Raw genomic sequence first — 22,718 nt, forward strand, 5'->3', positions numbered from 1 at the left:
GCTGTATCCAAAAAGCTGTGTAAGATTTAATGATTTGCAAATCAGTTGATCCCTGTATTCATTCATTTGTTTAAATACTCCAAAAAAAACATTTACCAGTACAAAGATCTGACCTCAGTTGTTGTGAACCAGTTTCAGACCTGTTAAAATTGGTGCCTACCCTAATCCAAGATAATATTGACATAAACATAACATAAACATAACTCACTGTCCAAAGAAGTTTGAACTATTTTTAAACATTTAACTCAATATAGTTGTGAAAAAACATTTTTTAAATTTAATGCCAACAACAGGATTCAGGAAACTTTGAGCCATGACTGGAAAAGCTGAAGTTTAAAAGTTTTTAAAAAATCTTTTGTGTATTCTTTTGAGTGTCAGGTGTAGTGAGAGGAAGACTGTTATGTCAGTCTGCAGTAATTCATATCTGTCAGTGTGGCTCTGATCTGTTTTTGGACAGCAACAGTAAAATGCAACACAGAACACAGCAAGCATTAATAACAGATATTAAGTCACATACAGCATGAAATAAGGAGCAGAGGTAGAGGTGGGTTGCACAGCGGCTTGCAGATGTTCTGTAACTGTGATCAATTGAAGATGCTTAAATAACGCACCCTACGTGAATTTTGCCGATTGGATGTATAGAAAGCTAAGTAATGAGGTAATGTCTGTTGGGTCTAAACTCAGACCCCGCTGTATCTAAGACTTATTCCCATGAAAGAAAAGCAAGGCAACAACGATTTCTTGCGCAAGGGAAGCCCTCATCTGTGTCCAGCACGACAATGAACCCCAAATGGTGGCCTCCTCTCGCTGCCTTTTTATTGACAAAATTCAAACAATAGTTTACAAAACACCTCCCCTTGCAACCCCCCTTTGGTTACAAAGACAAGGCACTGTATGTAAATGACATACACTGAGTGTGTGTGTGTGTGTGTGTGTGTGTGTGTGTGTGTGTGTGTGTGTGTGTGTGTGTGTGTGTTATGTGAGAATGTGTGTGTGTGTGTGTGTGTGTGTGTGTGTGTTATGTGAGAATGTGTGTGTGTGTGTGTGTGTGTGTGTGTGTGTGTGTGTGTGTGTGTGTGTGTGTCCTCCTGCTGACCAAAGGGTCATAAACCCCAGGAAGCTTACATCAGAAGAAACAGATCTTTCAGTTAGGATGTATCTACAATAAAACCTCCCCCAGCACAGAGTGGCTGGAGAGGTGGTCAGGATCAAAGGAATGGCTTTGATCCTACTGCTTAAACTAAGACTGTACAAATTTAAGAAACACAATGGCAACATTCAACAATTAGACTTAACAATGTCATTTGGCGTCTAGATGAGATGATCTGCCAGGATCATGGCTGAGGTCAGTTGAGCTATGACAGTGCTCAATGTGTGGACTAATTATATATATATTGGCAAGAGATGAATCACTTCATTGGATATAGAAGGAACAAAAAGAAGACGGGAAGACGTTCAGCAATAAGTGTGAATATGTGGGGAAATGATTTGACAATTTAAAACAACACTGCACTCTCTACGCACTGTTGTTGAGTTAATGTGAAGGCCATGTGAAAGTTGTAGTGACTGACTCTGAACTGAAAGTTGGCGACTATGTGCCTCAGCATCCACAAGGTTACTTCCACTTTAATATGATACCATTAACAATTGGCTGTGGAATATTTAGTAGGCAGGAAATTTCACGACGGTACGTGTTGCACTAGTGGCATCCTATCAAATTCACATTCAAATTTTATTTGTCACACGCAACCATTAGAGTTGGATGTCTCGAGACTGGTCGTGGTCTCGAGACCCGAGACCACTTTTACGTGGTCTTGGTCTTGTCTTGGTCTCGACGGACTTTGGTCTTGGTTTTGTCTTGGTCTCGGATCCCTCGTTCTTGTGAGACCGTAGAAACGGGTGAGGAGGGCTGTGCGAGTGCATCGCACTCGTAAACGAAGCAGAATCTGGCTGCAGTTTAAAGACTTTTTTGTCTCGGTCTCGTCTCGACTTTGTCTTAGTCTTGACTCAGTCTGTCTTGGTCTCGATACCCTCTGGTCTTGGTATTGTCTTGGTCTTGGTCTAGGCGGTCTGACTACAAGTCTAGTAACCATATGCAGTATGACGTGGTGAAATGCTTATTGCTGTGCAATGCCTGACCATTAAATGACAGTAAGAATTCACAGTAAGATTTACAGATTTACAGATTACTACAAAATTTACAGATTTTAACTTAGAAATTTACAGTAAAATGTGCAAATAAGAATTTATGAAAGACATTATAAGAAGTGTGCAAATAAACAGAGTGCGTGCAGTCCTACACCTGGTTCAGGACCCGAATAGCCTGGGGGAAGAAGCTCCTCCCAATTCTCTGTGTTTTGGCCTTAAGGGAGTGGAAGCGCTTCCTAGACCTCAAAAGTGAGAAGAGTCCATTGTTGGGATGGGAGAGGTCCATCATGATCTTCCTTGCTTTGGTCTTGCATTGCTTGGTGCAGATGGACAGCAGGTCAGAAAGCTCTGATCAAATGATATGTTCGGCCGAGCGCACCACTCTTTGCAGATCTCATCTGTCCTGCTTGGTGCTGTTTTCCAAGGCAGGTCCAGATGTTTCCCGTCAGGACGCTCTCGATGGTGCAGGAGTAAAAGTTCTTAAGCACCTTCAGTGGCTGATGAAAGTCCCTGAGTCTTCTGAGGAAGAAGAGACGCTGCCGGGCTTTCTTAACCAGGGTGTTAATGTGACCAGGACCATGACAGGTCCTGAGTGATATGGACACTCAGGACTTTCACTTTCACATTCCAGTGTACCACACTGGAAGTCATTGAGCTCCTGAGAGCGACCCAGTCTTTCACAAATGTTTGTAGAGTCTTTGGTCTTCATGCTTCGGTGCAGATTTTATACATCTGTGGCCATGAAAGTAATTGGAACGCCTGAATTCACCAGAATTTAATTGAATTAAGTGAAAATTTTTGTCGATTTAGTGTAATTTGGGGATTTCACTATCAGCAATAGGGAGCGATCTCAAGCCTTTTTGATTTAAAAATAAACTTTCATTTTGTTTCTTTGTTTTCTAGTCTTTTTTTTAGAGTGTACCATGTATTACTCAATCCAGATGGTCAGTGACACAGAAACATCTCTAGCGAGAGTTTTTCAGCACGCTTTTATTTGAGCACATTTGCATCCATGTGTATATGTTTCTGTGCCACAGATACATGTGTGTTTGATGGTGTTTTTGTGTTTCTAGCTGTGTGGGTGTTTGTGTGTGAGTTTGTGCGTCAAGTGGAGGCCCTTCACAAGTAGATGTGAAGTTTTTAATCCGCAGAAATCCTTCACAAGATCAAAGACTGTGACTGTTGACTGCATAGACACTCACAACAATAGGATTAGCGTGCGTGTGTGTCTCTCTTTTTATTATGTGCGCTGCATGTGTGTCTATCTGAGTTTATTTGCTGTGTATACAGTCCGGTCCAGAGTTTGGTTGGGGATGTTTTAGTGGTGGCCATCTTTCTGTCCGTCACCTCTGTGTCTTTCTCTTTTGCTCTCTGTCTCTTTCATTACCTCCCTCCATCAGACTGTAGAGAACTGTGTGTGCATCCTGAGGAACTTGTCGTACCGTCTGGCTGCGGAGACCTCTCACAGCCAGCAGGGGGGGTCGGAAGAGTTGGACGGCTTGTTATGTGATACTGGAGGGAAGGACGCAGAGAGTTCGGGATGTTGGGGCAAGAAGAAGAAGAAAAAGAAGGGACATGACCAGGTGAGAACAGAAGAATGGAGAAACTGGTCAGCATTCATTGTCATATAACAATCTGATAGATTATGACTGTGGTGACAAATACATGGTGGCTGTTTTCTCTGAACAGTATTCTGATAAAGGGAAAGACCTGAGTGACCTGACAAATCTGGGGATAATGCTAACATACACAGGTATCACACTGAGCAGTGACCACGAGAGCTAAAAATGCTGAATAAATATCTGCAGTCCCTTACGTGACCATTTAAGACTGGCTCCAAAAGCTAGTCTATAACAAAAAGGCATTTTCCCAAGGTGCATCGCAACCTTATTATTAAACACTCAAGCTTTGAAGTACGTAGTGCACCCATGTGAGAATATTTCTGTGTCCTGCCTCTTACATGCTCTACTCAGCCAGCCGCACCCTTAGCTCTTCCAAACTGCAAGAAGATGACTGATGCAAATGACACAAATTTTGTCTAGAGAAATTGGAGATTTACATGTGCTTTTAGAAACTTTCATGTGTGTTAAGAAGGAAGTAGCTGCAGTAATCAAAGGTGACAGTTACCTGTTGACTTATGCTAAAAAGTTTCTGCTGCTGCTCATCTGATCTGTGAAATCAACCTGGTGAAGTCTGCACAATGGCTAATATGATTAATGCGTTATTTATTTTATGTATTATTTACATTATACTGTATTTTACAGCTATTAAAACCCTTTGAAATATTTTTTGAGGGATCCCTTTGATTGCTTCTTTTCAAAACCAGATAAATTGGCAGAAAGTTTTTGCATTCCACCATTTTTGTCTAAATGTGGTCCCTTTGACCTCCAACGAACAGCTTGATTTACTAACGCATTCCACCAGCGCAGACTGGGTTTTGTAAAAAAAAAAAAGTACTGTTGGCATTTACAGGGAGAAGAGAGGTAAGAGGTGGGAACTTAAAGATTTTTGCACGTTTTCCCTGTTGCATATTTATTTCTGTGAGTTTCTTTCTTGGGGGGGAGAATATTTACATGATGACTTATTTACATTTGGAAAATGTACTGCTAATTACTGCTAATTGTGACAGTATTTACTACAAAAAAGTCATATTTTTTGTGCTTGATATTGAGATGAACTCCCTGCACCTGTGCTGTTTAGTAATTCTGGCCTTAGACGCTAAAATCAAGACTTCAAAATGGGACTTGAGATACCAGTGACTAGCATTTTTTTGTATCTGAAGTGGCTGATCTACAGCTTGTGTTTTCAGTTTATATATATATATATATATATATATATATATATATATATATATATATATATATATATATGAACTATGGATGAAGGTGCTTTTTTTATTGAAGATAAAGTAGACTGCATAAGTATTTTCACAAACCAAGCACTGGGGACACTAGAACCGATGCCCCCGTTCAGACATCCAGAATCAAATGGTGAAGCGCATTAGTTCACATGCAAACAGGTTTCTCATTACAAACTACCCAATTTATTATATCTCAGTTAAGTGGAAGTGTTGGAACGTAACTGTAAAATCCAAGTCAAGCATGCAAATTACTGCCTCATTGCAGAGGAGAGGACTTTGAGTCCCCATCATGTGAACTCTAGGAAGCATCAACAAATGGAGCATGGCAGCCACCATGCAGAGGTGACAGATGGCTAGATAGTTACATTAGCTCAAGTTGCTGTTATCTTTAGTGTCAGACGTTTTCTGTGTTGTGCTTTTTTGTAGTGTTAATTTCACCAATAAAAAACTATGATGATTCCAAATTCATTCGCCTGCAGCATAGAGTGCAGTTTGACGTGATGATGCTAAGGGGCAACAGTTTAGGGGCAACATTTGGATTTTCTAAATAGAGGGTCTGTTTAAGCGACCGTGGCTCAGGGGGTTGGGAATCGCATCTGTAACCGGAAGGTCGCCGGTTCGATCCCTGGGCTCTCTGTCCTGGTCGTTGTGTCCCTGGGCAAGACACTTTACCCTACTTGCCTACTGGTGTTGGCCAGAGGGGCCGATGGCGCGATATGGCAGCCTCGCTTCTGTCAGTCTGCCCCAGGGCAGCTGTGGCTACAACTGTAGCCTGCCTCCACCAGTGTATGAATGTGAGAGTGAATGAATAGTGGTATTGTAAAGCGCTTTGGGTGCCTTGAAAAGCGCTATATAAATCCAATCCATTATTATTATCAGAAAACACAGAAAAAGAGAAAAATGTGACAAAAAGGACTTTAAAGTTGAACTGGTGAAACAAAAACAACAAATTATTTGTGAATGGATTAAATCTGATCTGTTGATAATTGAACTATAGAACAATCACATTTGTATCTGTGAGCTTTGTGTTGTCCTGGTGTTTTTAATTGGCACTTTGATTACTGGTTTATCTTACAGTCTTGGTTTCCTCCTGTTACTTTATCGCTTTCTCTGCCTGTTGTTCTTCCCCCGCTCAATCCACACAGATATCACATATAGAATTTTAATGGCCTCATAAAAGCCTTCCTTTATGAGGATTTCTTTTATGGTTTGTTTAATGCTTGGGCTGTACCAGTGGGTATTCTCTGACAGGGGTCCATGCTACACTAATTAAACCTAAGTAACAATGTGTCGGCACAGATAGGAGAGTGGTTAGTGTTTAATACCATTGTGTTAAATGTAAGTCCCAAGATACAAGATGTTGCAAAACAGTATCCTGGGCCTCTCGCAGAAAAGACTACATTTTATGGGTAACATTTCCTAGTGAAATAAAGTTCATAAAAATGGTATTACTTACCACCAACGTACATTTATAACAGCTGCCCTCAGTTAAAATATTGCTGTTGATTTTCTAAGACGAACAGGTATCAGTGTGAAGTAGGGACTCATGCTAACTAGCAGCATCAGGACGTTATGTCTTTACTACCCGTTTCCAGATTTAAAGATGCTGGTGTGTCTCTGAGTTTCCAGGCTCTGTCCATCTGTTTCATCCTCTGTTTAGTTAAAAAGTGAGAGCTCTTCTAGTTGGCAGAAACCAAACGGCTGCCTTGGAGAAGGCTCTAACCTCTTGTCATGCTAATAAGCAATCAGCATCACATTCTGGTTGAGTGGAAGATGTCTTTTACCACTTCTAGTGAAGCTGCAGGGATTGAAATTCTGGCACTTCCGGTGGGTGAATTGCTCATTAGCCCTGCGTGCTCCTATTTTTTCTCTCTGTCATTTCTAGGAAAGGCAGAAAGAGAGAGAGGAGATCTTTATAAATGGTAGCAATGAGCCATGGCCTTTAACTAATTTGTTGAGCTAACCGTTTGCAAACTCGCATGCAAACCAGGCAGAACCAGGGAGATGAAGGATTTTAAAAGTAACCCTGAGATCAGATCGTAAAGAGACAAATCATAACCTCTCCAAACAATAATATATCAGGCCTCTCTCTCCCCTCCATGTGTGTTTCTCCACTCCAGTGCAGCTGTGGATGATTACCATGAAGGAGCGATTGGGGAGCTTGTTGGAGAGGGAAAAAAACTCTATCAACTGTTGGGTAATTAGAGAAGAGAGGAATAAGGAGATGCTAAAAATGACAAAAGGAAGCGATGGAAGACGGGGAAAGAGAAATCACGGGAAGAAAAATGACCAAATTTTCAGTGCCATGTGTTAGCATTATAACACAGACTATAACAAATGCAAAGAGAATGGGAGAATTGTATTTTTTGTTATGAAAAACAAAAATATTAAGCAATTACCAACATAACTATAACTGTTGCTAAGCCCATTTGTCTGGCTCTGAGCTCTAGCTAGCTTTAGCTTAAGCCGCTTAAATTTGTTAGCTTCTTTAAAATATCCATATTTAGCTAGGTGGTGTTGATTTAAATGTCTGATTAACCTTTTTGTAGTGTCTTCACTTGTACTGAAGAGCTTCTGTGCTAACTATTAGTTAGCATGTGAGTGACAATGGGATGTGTATTTCTTGCATGCCTGAGATAGACTGAAACAGCTGGTATTCAGGCATTCATGAGCCCAAGCTGCAGCTGCATTTATAACACGGGATACTCGATTACTCATGCGCAGGACAGCGGTGTGGTGTTTATTCTGCAATTATGCATTATTTAATAGTTTTAAAATGAAATGCCCAGTAATTTAATAACATGCCACATGTAGTAAACTGTATATGTGATTCTATAATCCCAAATTGATTTCATAAAAGCCCGTCCCAATCTGTATTTAAAATATAGTGCTACTTATAGCTTCAAAAACTAATGGTGCTGCATATGAAAATATGGAACCAGCTACTCATTTGTTAATTATGTTGCAGCGTTACTGTGAGCTCTCCTGCATCTGAAAGATTTTTCACATTTATTATTGATATACAGTATCTGTGTGTTTTTTAAAAAAAAAAACATCATCCAAGCAGGAGTAGATGTGAGATTTCAGTCACCGATGAGAGTGGGGAAAAAAATTGCCAGTGGTCATAAGTTGCTTGTGACAGTGAATCTCGTCCTTCTCCTCTCCCGTTATTGCCTGAGGAGACCGTGCTGGCACTCCACCGCTGTCAAACCTCACCTCACAGAATTCTGAATGCTTTTCTTTTCTGAATTATGTGTCATCTTCCGCAGTGGGACGGTGTCGGCCCATTTCCAGACTTGGCGGAGCCCCCGAAAGGCATCCAGATGTTATGGCACCCCACCATCGTTAAGCCCTACCTCACACTGCTGTCTGAGTGCTCCAACCCAGACACCCTGGAGGGAGCAGCTGGGGCTCTGCAGAATCTAGCTGCTGGCAGCTGGAAGGTAAGAATGCAGTGCAGTGGCTGAATCATTCAGATACTAAATGGCATCTGCAAGATGCTCTCCAAGTTCCAGTAGGTGCCAAAAACACTCTGAAAGTAATAATATAATAATATAAAAAGCTTAACCACTTCAGATATTCTTTTGATTTTGTGATGAAGAATGATGTTATCATTTAACTAGCCCTTTAAGATTTCCTCTTACCTGAGAGCAACAAGTAGTTTCAGTACATTGTGTCTGAAATCAGCATTTGGTAAAAATAAATGCAAAAGAAAGAAAATTGCCTTTTAAAGCACTAATTCAAAGTTAAGAGCATTTGTAATGTATAATTTGCTGTTAATTACACCGCTGATGAGCAGCATGATGGTGCAGCACCTGTTGCCTCACTAATCCTGGGTTTAAATATGCTGTCCCCCAAGAGTCAGACCCGTCATCTCCTTCACAGACACATCCCCAGTTTACGCTTGCGTCTGTGTCTTGATCATGTGCTTTCACATTTTGTTACTGCCCACATCACTTCTGCTAGCGTGTCAAAGGGCACAGTTATACCATCAGTTGCTTAGAGAGGACGACGAAAGAAAACAGGATGTAACCTCTTGGCATCAACAGAACGAAGTCGTTTACACCTTGCGAAAGGGAACACTGTGACTTCCACTGTTGACGTATTTACCTGTTTTCTCTTTGTGCGGTACGGATAAGGGCAAAGCAGCAACCTCAACAAAACAGAAGCCTAAAAAAAATGCAGTTCCTGCAATGGACATCTAAGAGTTTCAAAAGCAAGTCATTGAAAGGCGCAGCCTTAATTCATGGGTAATTTTTATATAACTTATCAGGTTGTTTATCAGTTTGTTTCTTAGCACTAATTAACTGTATGTGTGTCTGTGCAGAACAGGTGTACAGTTTATGTGTACAGTTTAGGTGTACAGCAAGCTAACCAAGCTTGTTAGCATTAGCGGATAGCTTGGCACTTTTATCCAAATATGGCAATTTGTGGTTCCGAAAAAATGAAAATGGATTTGGCAAAAATGATACAAATGAATGTCTTCTGACATCTCTGTCCACCTCTCCCTGTCCTGCCCAGTGGTCCGTCTATATCCGAGCTGCAGTGCGCAAAGAGAAAGGACTCCCTATCCTGGTGGAGTTACTGAGGATAGACAATGATAGGGTCGTTTGTGCTGTGGCTACAGCCCTGAGAAACATGGCTCTGGACATCAGGAACAAGGAGCTAATTGGTGAGTAGCCACACTCGCCCCCACCTGTCCATACAAACAAATCTACACAGTCTGAAAAAGATGACGGGGTAGACAAACCTTCGAGAGCAAAAACACACTCTGACAGTGGAGAAGAATAACATCTTTATGGTCTTTTTCTGGATATTAGGGAGTAATTAAAAATAAATTTCTCTGTAGACTAGTTATCTTCACGCACTGAGAGAATTACTCCCCTGCTTCAGTACATCCTTATGATATTGGTTTCTGCAGACATGTTTAAATGTCATGTTTAGCATCTATAAAAGTTGCAAAAATATTACATAGTGCATCATCGGTCTTTAAATTTGTTTCTACTTTGTAAGCAGAAGGTAGTGTTTCTTGGACTGATCGTTTACTGCTACGTGTTCCCTTTGAGACTAGGTGATGTCTGTAATAACTCTGCTTTTCTACTGGTCCCCATAGCAACCACCACATGTTTCCTTCCACTTATTCCCTGATGCTGAGCGTCTGATGGTCGATGTGATGTTTCTCTGTGTGAATGCAAGCGTCCGTGTGCAGGCTGTAATGTTAACTTTTCTGCCGTGCTGCCATGGGGCATGCAGGTATATTGTGATAGGACACATTGCTTTCCCCTCAGCCATGTTGTGTGATGTGCTTCTAATGCAGTTTATCATGTAAACACATGTGTAGCTGAGGCCTCAGAGCTGTCAGCAGCAGATATTAATAGCATCTGCAGTGAAAGGTTTGCTTTGAGCCAACTAACGCAGACGTTCACTTCCCAGTGTGTTTATATCTTTGTAATTATAGCGGTATCAATCATGATAATTTAAAAAAAATCAGAGACACGCACATCAGAATGTTAAACCAATCCAGTGCCAGTACAGTTACACAGTTCATGACAGCTTATCACTTTACTGCAGCATCAGCTTATCCACGCACTTTACAGCTGAGCGCGGTGAGTACAATAACTAGCACTAACAATATTCACTCTTCTGCTTCTGCAGGTGCTCTTTTCACACGCAATGAGAGAATCACTTCCCACAATAAACAAGCTGAGTTAGTGAGTCACTGACACAGGCGTAGTTACGGTGTTGAATCACCGGGGACCAGTGAACTGTTGGGGGTTTAATTTTATTGTGATTTGTTTTCTGTGCCCTGTGCATTGGCTCACAGCTGTTCTTTTCTTTGTCTAGTTTTACTTTAAAGTTTGTAGCTGGCCTTGTTGAATTGCTGCGGTTTAATGATCTGTTTTTAGATGTTCAGTGATATTTCTACTCTAGTATTTTCTTCTTTCTTCTTCTCTTTTCACTGTTTGGATTATTGAAGATTGTCCCTCCAAAATGAATTAAAGGAATTAATTAAAAATAAATAAAGTATAATAAATAAATACACAGGAAATGTCTTTCGTGTTAGTCTTTTTCTACCTGGTCAAATTAGAGAGCAGAAAAGCATCTGTAGTCCGTGTTCTGGGGAGTTTCCGTCTAGCTGTGATATTTAGTTGCAATACCTGCAGTACCTCCAGGTGCAGCCTTATTTCCTAAGGTGTCGCCACAGCTGATGGAGCCATAAAATTAAAAAAAACAAAACAATTAAATATAATTAAAATGATTCTGTGACAATAGGAAACTCCTTTTTACAGTCTAGCCTTTTTCGTTTTTTCTCTGTTGATCTCAGCGTTTTTTCTTAACAATAATTTGAGCAGTGAAAATGACTGATGAATCTTTCCAGTACTGCAATTTTGTGGCAGTAGCTAAATCAGTGTGTTTATGTGGTTCTTATCTACCCTTAACTTCAGTAATTGGTTATACCAGTTTATTTGTCGATTGCTTCGATTATCTAGAGATAATTGATTTTTTGATCTGTAAAATAGGAAAAGTTAGAAAAATCTGACCTGAGCCATTGTATTGCTTTCACTTAATTATCACTTAAAACTAAATGTGTATTTTAAAATAGTAGTAGTGCTTTGTGCTCACAGTTATCCATGTCTTCCAGCACATCATGCTTCAGATCATTTCTCTGCAGCAGTCATAGAAGTAGCTAGTATCACTGCAGTCACCTAGAGCAGCACTGCATCATCACTTGCTGTATTGAAGAATACAGTATTGAAGAAATTGATCTGGATGTGGATAAAAATGTAAAGAGTTCTTCCTTTGCTCATGCTCCAAAAATTTGTCCAGTTAGGTTTTGCTTATTCTTGCTGGTCACATGGCCGTCCCTCAACGCTCCTGCTACGACGTAGAAATAGTAAAGTTTTATTGTAAATTAGTAACAGTTTCTTCTTATATATTATGTACAGCAGCAGTAAAACACATGTAGTCTGCATGCAAACTGTCAGTGAGTCATGACGTGCAACTACACCCCCAGCACCACCACCATTACCACCGCCGCCACCCCAGGGTGATGACCCAATCAGAATGGAGACCAGAGAGCAGAGCGGACAAGATTTCCTGACAGCAGTGTTCAGGTGTCATGGGAAATGTAGTCAGTCTGTGTGAGATCACGTGGTCATGTTTCCATCAGTGTCTGACAGCAGGCCTGCCAGGCTGCAATTTTACCTCAGTGGTAGTCAGCTCCAGCTTTCAGAAGCTTCTTTCTTTAAAAAACGAAACAAGGGAAGAAAAATATCTTGATATTTGTGACTTTTTTATTTTCCTGTGCTTTTTTAACTGACTTACAGCTGTTTCCACAATATATGCTGTACTATAGTAGAAATTACAGTGAAAGTAATGTGAAATTACACTAGATTTAAGTCTACTGTTAGCTTATAATGCATATGATTAAAGTTCAACACATTTTGGTAATTGTTCTACTGGGTAAATTTAGTAGAATATAATAAAACTGTCTTTGCTGCAAGTTTTGGGATTCTGAAAGTTCCCACATAATGTTTGATGAATATGTTAGAAGAACAGAATACATATTAATACTACATTTATTTTTTAGATGCAAATGTCTTCTACTGTTTCCCTTTTCCACATCAAACTTGGGTAATGTGCATGCTGGACCAGGGTCTGGTTTTCTTTACCAAACCTAATATTAACTGCTTTATTAAAACCAGTCTTTAGAATGGCCTTTACATTGGTTACACCTTTGTGTCTTCATGTGAATGCACTCAAAGTAGGTATTTTGCCTAGGAGTAGGCATCGTCTTGCAGATTTTTTTTTTATATGCAGCAGGTACAGGTGATTTCAGAAACAATGAAATAAGAAAATTGTTAGACTTGTACAGTCGAGACAAAAACTTTGAGCATTCTACCTTGATAGCAAAAATAAAAGCAGCTTTGATGTAAGCAAAGCAAAGAAATCAGTTTCAACATTAGTTTAGTGCAGAGCATCAGGATTGTTGTTCTTGTGGAGGAATTGTTTAAGGTGAAGGAGCTGTGCAACTTCAACAAATTGAATTGAATCCTCTTAATAAGTTATAGGCTTTCTGTCCCTCCTGTGTGAAAGTCTTTACTTTGTAAAGTCAACACAACAATATTGTAAGTTCGTTGCATTGTTAGAAGCTGGACAGAGCTGGCCCCATACCTGCTTCTGACTAAGTGCAGGATTTAAACCCAGTTTTAGCAGGAAGAGGGCTGGCTGGCAGTAACTGGCTAACTATTTGGTTACAAACTTGCATATAAAAAGTAAAGTTTTGATCAATTCAAGGCCTGGCATAAGTCAGTTTATTTTTAATTACTCCCTAAGTCAACCCATCCATAACACCTATTGTTGGGGAACTGGAGCTCATCCCAGCTAATAATGGGCTAACAGAGAAAGACAGTGTAGAATCATCAGTTAACCTAAAATGCAGGTTTTTGGACTGTGGGAGGAAGTCAGAGTACCTGGAGAAAATCCACACAAGCACACAAAGAACACACAAACTCCACACAGAAGCTCCACAAAATGTTTGTTTCGCTCCCATTCCTACATTTTTTTGTATCTTCTTCATATATTATTCACCTCACCCGTACTTTCCCTGTCACTCTCACCCACCAAAGGTAAATATGCCATGAGGGACCTGGTGCACCGTTTGCCTGGAGGCAGCAACAACAACAACAGCAGTGGTGGGGGAGGAGGCGGAGGGGGTGGCACCAACAGCAACAGCGGGCTGGTGGGGAAGACCATGTCGGATGACACCATCACGGCTATCTGCTGCGCGCTGCATGAGGTCATCACCAAGAACATGGAGAACACCAAAGCCCTGAGGGACGCTGGCGGCATCGAGAAGCTCATTGGCATCGCCCGCAGCAAGGGAGACAAGTAAGCCGAATGGGAAGACGATGCCATGTTGATGAGGGGGTAAACTAAAAGGATGCGGAGGTGACGATAAAAACGGTAGAAATGATCTAACTAGTCAAGGTTGTGAGGAAGCACCAACACTTTGTATCGTCTTATAGTTTTTTATACGCTGATCACATTTTAAATCACAAGATGCGAACAGGTGGACTGATCAAAAGGATAAGAAAGGAGTGGTGTGAAGGGGCTCAGAGCTGAGACAGGAGAGAAGGTTTACAGAGGCTGTGTGATTGTTTTTCTTAGTGCTGTGAGTCACCAGTCAAAGCAACAGAAAATAAGATCCAGCTAAAGTTTGGCCAGTCTGTACCCTGTGCGCTCCCTGCATAGTCTGTTTACCCACACACCTACATTGTTTTTATTGGACAGTCTATAAAGAGAGAGAACACAGAGGCGCAGAGCAAGGAGTATAATTTTAACTTGTTTAACTTGCTACAACGAAACATATTTACCGTCCACATCTTACAGTGCTTGCAGCTTGTGCTGTAGTAACTACTTTGCTCTATGTGAGGCTTTTGTTTGTTATATTACAGTACTGTGCACTAAAGCAATACAAATTATTTAATTTAAAGGTATTCATTCTATTTAAAGGATTTAAAGGTAGCATCTATAAAACTGAAGATCCAGCCATGGAAGTTTCCCATTGCTACAAATCCTCGAATTTGCCAGACTTGTCAAGATTACGTTTAGCTGCTGCCTTTTTGAGGTTTCTCACGAAATGTCGTGTGCAATGCTCAAAAGCTGTCTGCTATGTTGGAAATTATAGAAACAGGAAAACCAGGGAAAAACCATTTAGCAGTGGTTGCTGGAAGCTGCTGGCTGTTGCCGAGTCGTAGCTGAATCATTCAGGATTGCTTCATCCAGACTACGATGACCTGGATGACTGAGAACCTCCATCCAGCTCTAACTATAATCTTTATCAAATAAGAAACTGTTACGCCTGATCTTAAAAGTAGAGAGGGTGTCTGTCTCTGAAATGCAAACTGGGAGCTGGTTCTACAGAAGAGGGGCCTGAAAGCTGAAGGTTCTACTCTGGTTCTACTTCCTAAAAGTAGAATTGAAGGCTTTTTAAGTAACTGTTGTTAGATATCTTAAGCTGGGTATCATCTGCATAGAAACAAATGTATGCTATGCCTGCTAATAATAATTGCCTAAGGGAATGTAAATAGAAATGGTCCCAGCACAGAACCCTGTGGAACTCACCAGATGATCAGTTAGCTGTTTTACAATGAGTCTTTCAAGAATTGTTGAAAAGAAGGTTGGAGATATACATGCGCATTGATAAAGATGGATGATATTTATGATTGAAACATTAATAAATGGTAGGACGTATTTGAGCAGTCTAGTAGAAATGGGGTTTAATAGTCACGTTGATGGTTATTATTGTAGTTAACCAAGAAAGATTAATTGGAGAGAAATAATTTAAGTAAAGTTTAAGATTTAGAAGTTGCGCTATATAATGATGCATCTGTGGGATAGTTGTGAACAATCGGCTTCTTTAATAACCAAATATTATTTTAAATGTCACTGAAATGTGTGGCATTTGCTTTGTATATGGCTTTGCATTTACACAGATTTGGTAAATGGTATTTATATAGCACTTTTAATAGTCCCTAAGGACCCCAAAGCGCTTTACATATCCAGTCATCCACCCATTCACACACACATTCACACACTGGTGATGGCAAGCTACGTTGTAGCCACAGCCACCCTGGGGCGCACTGACAGAGGCGAGGCTGCCGGACACTGGCGCCACCGGGCCCTCTGACCACCACCAGTAGGCAACGGGTGAAGTGTCTTGCCCAAGGACACAACGACCGAGACTGTCCGAGCCGGGGCTCGAACCGGCAACCTTCCGATTACAAGGCGAACTCCCAACTCTTGAGCCATGATCGCCCCATTGTTTGCATTATAGCTATTGTTAGATTTGTTAACATTAGCAACCTTCATTCCATGCCACTGGCCTGTGCAGACTGTGTTGCAGAATAGTATACAGCTCTTCATTTTCTCTTTCAAAATACTAAAGAAGTCTGCTGGTCTGTGTGTCTGCTTTTTGTCTTACTGTCTACAAATACTCGCTAACAAATAGTCAAGCGTAGGGCTGAACGATTATGGAAAATAATCTAATTGCGATTTTTTGCCCCAATATTGCGATTGCGATGCGATATGCGATTATTTTTTAAGGTCTTTGTCTTCTGTATTATTAAACAAAGACAAGCAATACATCATATAGTATGGCCAATACTATATTACATTAATTTTAAACTGTTCTTTCCTGGAAGACAGACCTCTGTTATGATGACATGAGGTGATGCATGAATTGATGACTGACATTTTTATTTAACTTCTTCAATCACAACAGTATATTTGAACATACACAATAGTTTATTTTTAGCTTACAAACATCTGAGCATAAAGTGCTGACAAGGAACCCTGGTGTAAACATTAAAATGAAAGTCAGTACAATGTGCAGATTGCAGAAATATACATAAACAAAATCAGTGGCTTTACCACACTCAGTTTTTCGACATCTGTGAACTACTAGACAGTCATTCAATTAAAAAATAATATTAAATAAATAAAACTAATAAATAAAAAATACACACATCTTACTGATCTTTGCAGTCAGTAACATTACACATAAAGTGCAAACATAATAGCAATTGTATAAACACACACACAAACACGCCTTTAAAATTTAAAGGCGTGAAATTGGACGGTCTAGCCTTCTGATTAGCGTCACCGCTGTCTCGGTGGAGTTTAATAAACTCGGCCGTCTGCTTCTTGCTATCTAAAATATAACCAGACACTGGTGTAAATTCTCGACTGTCTCATACTTCTGTTTAATAAGTTTTCTGTTTGACGTTTAGTCAGCTGTGTGAAAACCAAGGAGGAACCCACCCGGGGGATTAATAAAGTTTTATTTTATCTAATCTAATAACTTTAATCTCAGCCAAACCGATTTACTCACGAACAAACAAAACACTGAAAAAAGCCCAACAATAACATTTTTAGGTTGTCTAAGTGACTTATATATTACGTTTAACCCGAGCAGCGAAACTCCGCGGTGATCTGAAAATGATGTGCCGGGAGTTGTGCCGTTCTCGGCCGCATCAGTAACCCTCGAGCTCCCGGCTAGCTGTCGAGCTGGTGGGTAGCAGACGCCTCTGAAAACGTCGAAGCACTTTTGCAAATATGGGATATCTTGATAAACCGAGCAGATATTTGATGTTTACACAACTACTTTCTCGCCTGAAAATATGTTAAAAGTTTATTTTGTGACCCAGAAAGATTAGTATGAGTAATTTTAAAACTTAGTAGCGGCCGCCATTGCTGGAAACTGGAGTTTGGCTGGGCCGCGCTATGAATTCTGGGATATGGTAGTAATTTGGACAGCCTTCGGCACGTCGCTGTGACGTAATCGGTCTACAAATGCGGCCTCAGGAGGATGCAGCCCATGAATTTGGACATGTCCAGAGTATAATCGCAGCCTTTGCGGTTAGAAAATTGCACTTGATCATGTCGCGATATTATCGCAAATGCGATATATCGTTCAGCCCTAGTCAAGCGTTAGCAAAACTTGAAAAAGTGCAACAAGCATTTTTAAGAATTTGCTCGTTGATGTTCTTGTCTCATTTTCTAAGGCTGAAGCTGTGCGTAGTGGCTATTGGTTGCATAATATCTTAAAATCAGCAATGAATTAAATCTTATTTTTTTCTGTCTTGATGCATGCTTAATCATCCAGGTAAGCAAATCCCAAAAGGTTGATTTTGTTCATCTGGACGTAGCGTTTTCAGTGGGAGAAACATTTAATCACTTATCTGCATTTTGGTACGTCTTTCGCCATCTCACAATGCTGTGATTGCAGCCATTCCCCAACTCTGTGAATGGTACAGAATTTTCATATTAATGATCAAGAGACTGACCTCCCAGCCCATTGTTCATTCAGTGGTTTTTAGTTTCAGTCATTGTGAAAATGTACTGTTTATAAGATTGGGGAAACCTGCAGTCAGCTGAGACTGAAGAAGTCACTTGAATGAGTGACGGAACGTTTCTCCCACTGAAAACGCTACGTCCAGATGAACAGAACCTTTTGGGAGTTATTTTTATCAGTTGTTGCCAGCTAAGAGAGGAAGCAGTGCTTAAACATCTAGTCAAATAGTTAGGCACATCCCTAATGCAATTAGATATATGATTTAAAAGCGGTCCCTAGGAAACCAGAAGTTCAAAGAGTGGGAGTTCTCAAAGTTAAAATTCCTAGATGACAGCTACTGACATCTGCTAAGTTGGTTTTAGCAGCAGGTCAGCTGTGTTATGATTAGATTTTGGCACTGAGGAATGACTAAAGTGCAGACAAAGATTACAGATAAAAGCGAGTGAATATGGATATAGATAATATGATGTAGCATAACTTCAGCTGTAATTTTAGCTCACTTTTGTTCTAACTGCATATCGTATACATTTCTAATTTTTGTCATGTAGAAAAAATGTTGCACCTGCTGTGTGCTTTTTCTGTTTTGTTTATGTCTATATCCTAACATGGCATTCAATTCTCCATGATAGATAACAGGCTAAAACGAATTAGTAGTGTGTTTATTATTAGACTCACATTTAGATAAAATTACAGGTACCAGTTCAGTTGTCTTGTTCCTCAAAGAACAGTTTTCCAGTGTTCCCTATTTGTGTTGCTGAAATTACACAGCCCGCAATCTGAGAATCCAAAACAACAACATTATCAAAATGTCTCGAAGAAATAAAGTTTCATTTCCTACGCACTGATAATGCCATATGAGCCAATTAAACCCACAGTCATTAGTCACTTGGGGGAAACAGAATGAAATATTGGCTAATAAATCAATCAGAAAAACAATTATGCAATTTGTCCTACGAACATTTAAGTGGCACATCAGAGAAGATGAAGAAGACGTTTTCCTCGAAGGCTGCATGAGATGCTGATTTACATGCGCGTTTAGTGTCTCCATTTCGTGTATTTTTCTTTTTTATTCTGAACTGTGGTGTTTTTATAAAACGGCGTCTACCCAAACAGAGCAGAGGACGGTCGAGCTTTACGTTGTGTTTTTTTGTTTTCCTCTCTGCTGAATTCCCAGACATAGTCCCAAAGTGGTGAAAGCTGCATCTCAAGTCTTGAACAGCATGTGGCAATACAGAGACCTGCGCAGCCTCTATAAAAAGGTAAAGCCTCTGTACTCTGGGTATATAAATCCAGAATCTGTGCAATTACATGTAAAACCATTGCAAGGTAACTAAACACTGCCTCAAATCTTCTCCTCCTCATTTGCTTTCACTTTGGTCTCCCGCAGGACGGCTATTCCCAGTACCATTTTGTTGGCTCCTCCTCCACGATAGAGAGAGACAGACAGCGACCTTATTCTTCCTCTCGTACGCCCTCCATCTCTCCTGTGCGGACCTCGCCCAACAATCGATCAGGTGAGCCTACACATCCCCGTCTCCCATCTTCCCATTCATCACTCTTTCCACCAGTACAGTACAAACAAGCAGCGCTCCGATATATCTCAACTGTGCTTCAACCTTCACACTACAGTGACCACTGGTAAATTACTCCGCTGTCAAGGAAAATCCTTGCACTAAAAAAGTTTCCCGCCCTTGTGTTAAGTTAAGGTTTGACTAATAATAATGAGCATCTCCAAGGCCTCCGTGTTTCTGGGCTGATGGAGACACTTTGACAGTGATCACGTTGTGTAAGACACACAACCCTTGAAGAGCATTCATCGATACAGTTCATCCCGTGACAATGTAAAATGGGAGTGCCTCATATTTACTTATTTATCTAAGCTATCAATTGTTTATTGAGAAATTATAATGCTCTTAATAACATGCATTTGCATCTCCTCACTGTGCATGTGCTGCCTAAGCTTTCACATTAATGCGACAGCAATTACGTGGGTGGTGGAATTGCGGTTGAAAACATGTGAAGCCCGTTTGCTGCTTGCATAGATTGTCTGGGGCAGCTGTCAAAGTGTCCTTTCACAAGATACTAAATTCATTTCATCCATCGGCTTGTAAGTGTGACAGAAGAAGTGCCTAAAGTGCACAGAAGTGTGGATGTGTTTGAGAATATATTAGTGATGTGTTTAGTAGTGGAGTCAAAAACACTCTTAGCTCTTTTTTTCCTTTTTTATGGCCAATGTTGCATAATTAGTGCTGGGAGGTTTGGTTATAATATACATGCATCGCTCAGACACACACATCATACAAATAAAGTACAAAAATGTCACTTTCCACAACTGGAGCACAGTCTTCGTGGACTAGCTGTTACTATAAAAGGCAGCACACCAAAAACACTTGATGGGAGATCCTGTTTAATGGCTTTAATTAGTGCAGGTGAAGCTGAGCTGCAGCTGCCTGCATCAGACTCAACCTGCCAAAGTGGCCACATGCTTCATACACAGCTTTAAAGCTTATAGTACAATTAGTAAAAAATACCCTTCCTATAGATTAAGCGTGAAATTTGCTATGACTAAAGCAGTTTTTCATATCTGGCTGTAAACATGTTTATATCATCTATAATGTGGCAGTCTATGAGGATTAACTATCATTTGGAGCCAGCCTCAAAGAGCAATTAAAGGAACTGTAGGTCAGCAGGAATCATCACCACAGCCAATATTCACAGCTCTCAATGTCACGTCTGCAACCTCAATTCCTCCATTTCCAGTGATTATGATTTTAAAATAACACCCAATGCATTTATGTCGCGCTTTTAGCGTTAAATTGCTCATATAGTCTTTAAATGTCTGCACCAGCGATTTAATGGGAATTAATAGAAACAGTGTCACAAGATTTGACAGAAAGCCAAATGTGTGAAGCTGTTTATGGAGGAGAAAGGCATCACAAAGTCAGTCATTAAGATCTCATTTAAATTGGTGTTCAGTTATAAAATCTGTTTAATCTCCTTTAACCAGTTGTTTCAATTATCATCCACTGTGTAGATGTGAGTTAGTCCTAGTGGACTGGACATGTTGGACTTTCAAACTTAGTACTTCCCCTCCCACCACAGATGTACCCATGGGTCATTTTCCCATTGTATTAATATTCTGGATGCCATTAACAGAGCTGGGCAGACAGTGGCTTAAAAATCTTATTATGTCAAGAAATAAATTAAAGTTTAGAGATACTGTGAGTTTTTGTTTTCAACAGGAAATATATTTTGTATTGGCTAATTCAAAACCACCTTATTACTTTTTTATGTAAAACTGTGAAAGCAGTTCACAAGAAATGCACAATTAGTATATTGCCTTCAAGTCAAATTTGGGCACAGCCTTTACTCACAGCCAGGGACAAAACATTTTAAATGAAAAATGAGATGATATTTTAGCATTTAATGAGCTTAAATGAACAATACAGGTTTCTTACAGGAGGGGAAATGAAGATAATAAAAAACCCTTTAAGAAGTTTCTTATATAATGCCCAATTTAATGGCAATCAGGTGTCGCAAGATTTCCCAGAAAGCCAAAAGTGGGAACCTGCTGATGGAGTCTGTGATCACAAAGTCAGTGAGGTTTATATGATGACCTTGACTGCCAAGTTTCATAGAAATCCACCCTGTAATATATAGAATATAGTCCTATTGTCATTCACAGAGCCAGGCAGCTACAGCTGCCAACTGTGAGCTAATGCATAATTCAAAAATAATTTCAAATGACTTCATGCAAGAGCATTTGAACATTTTTCACGTATTAGCCATCTACTTTTAAAAACAATAGCCAAGGCTGGATTTATGAGCCTTTCAGCTGACAAACCGGCAAAATAGAAATAAGTATGATAAAGACTCATTTCACATTTGTAAAATTTTGCAGGCAGTCACAGATTGTCCACTGAGCCTTTCTTTAATTTCACTCTTCATTTTCAAATGCACATAAAGGAAATAGTTCCTTTGTATTTAACACCATAGGAATAAATGCATTTCAATAAAAGTCGATGATTGGGTGTTTAGATGCTGATATTACAATGGATTTTGATAGGTTTGTAGCTTGAACCTATTCGCTGGAACGTTGAAGACAATATAATTACACAGCAAGCAAGACACGAAGTAGGCAAAGTTCTTCATGTTTCTCGTGCACGGGAGAGAACCGGACAAACGCCGTTTCTTCGCTTGACCCCAGTTGCTCTCGTCCGCTCCCCCGTAACACTGCTCTTTTATTGAGGTTACATGAATATGCATAAGTTCATTAACATACGACATATACATACACACAAAGAGTACCTTGCCTTTGTGTGTGTGTGTGTGTGTGTGGGGGGGGGGGTGTCAGAGTGTGGCCCCATAAACGACTTCCCTTAACCTGCTGGTCTGGAAAATCCAACAGTTCATCTATATGTAAAAAAGCACTTAGACTAAAACTGACATAGCTACGTTAATCCTACCGTAAAACAATAAAACAAGGTACGACCTCTTCCCATGCTCCCAGAATGTAGCCTTTGCAGCCTGCTAAAAATCACACATCCTATCACGACACAATTGATTAAACCTCTAAGCATATATGGTTAAATATTTCTAAGCGTAAATGACATTCAACAATACAAAACCTAACAGATTTGTTGTGCCAATAGAGCAGTAATGAGCATCTAGATCAATACTAAATGGATTATAACAGGCAAAGAAACAGGCACAGTAACACAAACAGGCGTCATAACCAGCAGCTTCTATGTGATTTGTAGATCAGAGCAAACCATATGGCACCAAATCAATTGCCGACATGGCTTACCAGATCCAACTTATTGTCACCGTCACTGATCCCATCATCCCCTT

The 22,718-nt window shown here is 40.1% G+C and overlaps 1 protein-coding gene across 1 annotated transcript in view; it reads left to right on the forward strand.

Annotated features, from left to right (window-relative positions):
• Window positions 1–22,718, forward strand: part of ctnnd2b (catenin (cadherin-associated protein), delta 2b) — a 240,464-nt gene that overhangs the window by 213,163 nt on the left and 4,583 nt on the right. The window contains exons 17-22 of the mRNA XM_085378966.1: window positions 3,549–3,731; window positions 8,278–8,451; window positions 9,530–9,680; window positions 13,639–13,900; window positions 19,042–19,126; window positions 19,255–19,381. Of these exons, the coding sequence (XP_085235092.1) occupies window positions 3,549–3,731; window positions 8,278–8,451; window positions 9,530–9,680; window positions 13,639–13,900; window positions 19,042–19,126; window positions 19,255–19,381 (982 nt within the window). The remainder of the gene's footprint in view (window positions 1–3,548; window positions 3,732–8,277; window positions 8,452–9,529; window positions 9,681–13,638; window positions 13,901–19,041; window positions 19,127–19,254; window positions 19,382–22,718) is intronic.

This window comes from Diplotaxodon limnothrissa, linkage group LG18 (genome assembly GCF_057381915.1).
Source record: "Diplotaxodon limnothrissa isolate DT_005_m linkage group LG18, D_limnothrissa_male_GT1.1, whole genome shotgun sequence".
NCBI classification, from domain to species: Eukaryota; Metazoa; Chordata; class Actinopteri; order Cichliformes; family Cichlidae; genus Diplotaxodon; species Diplotaxodon limnothrissa.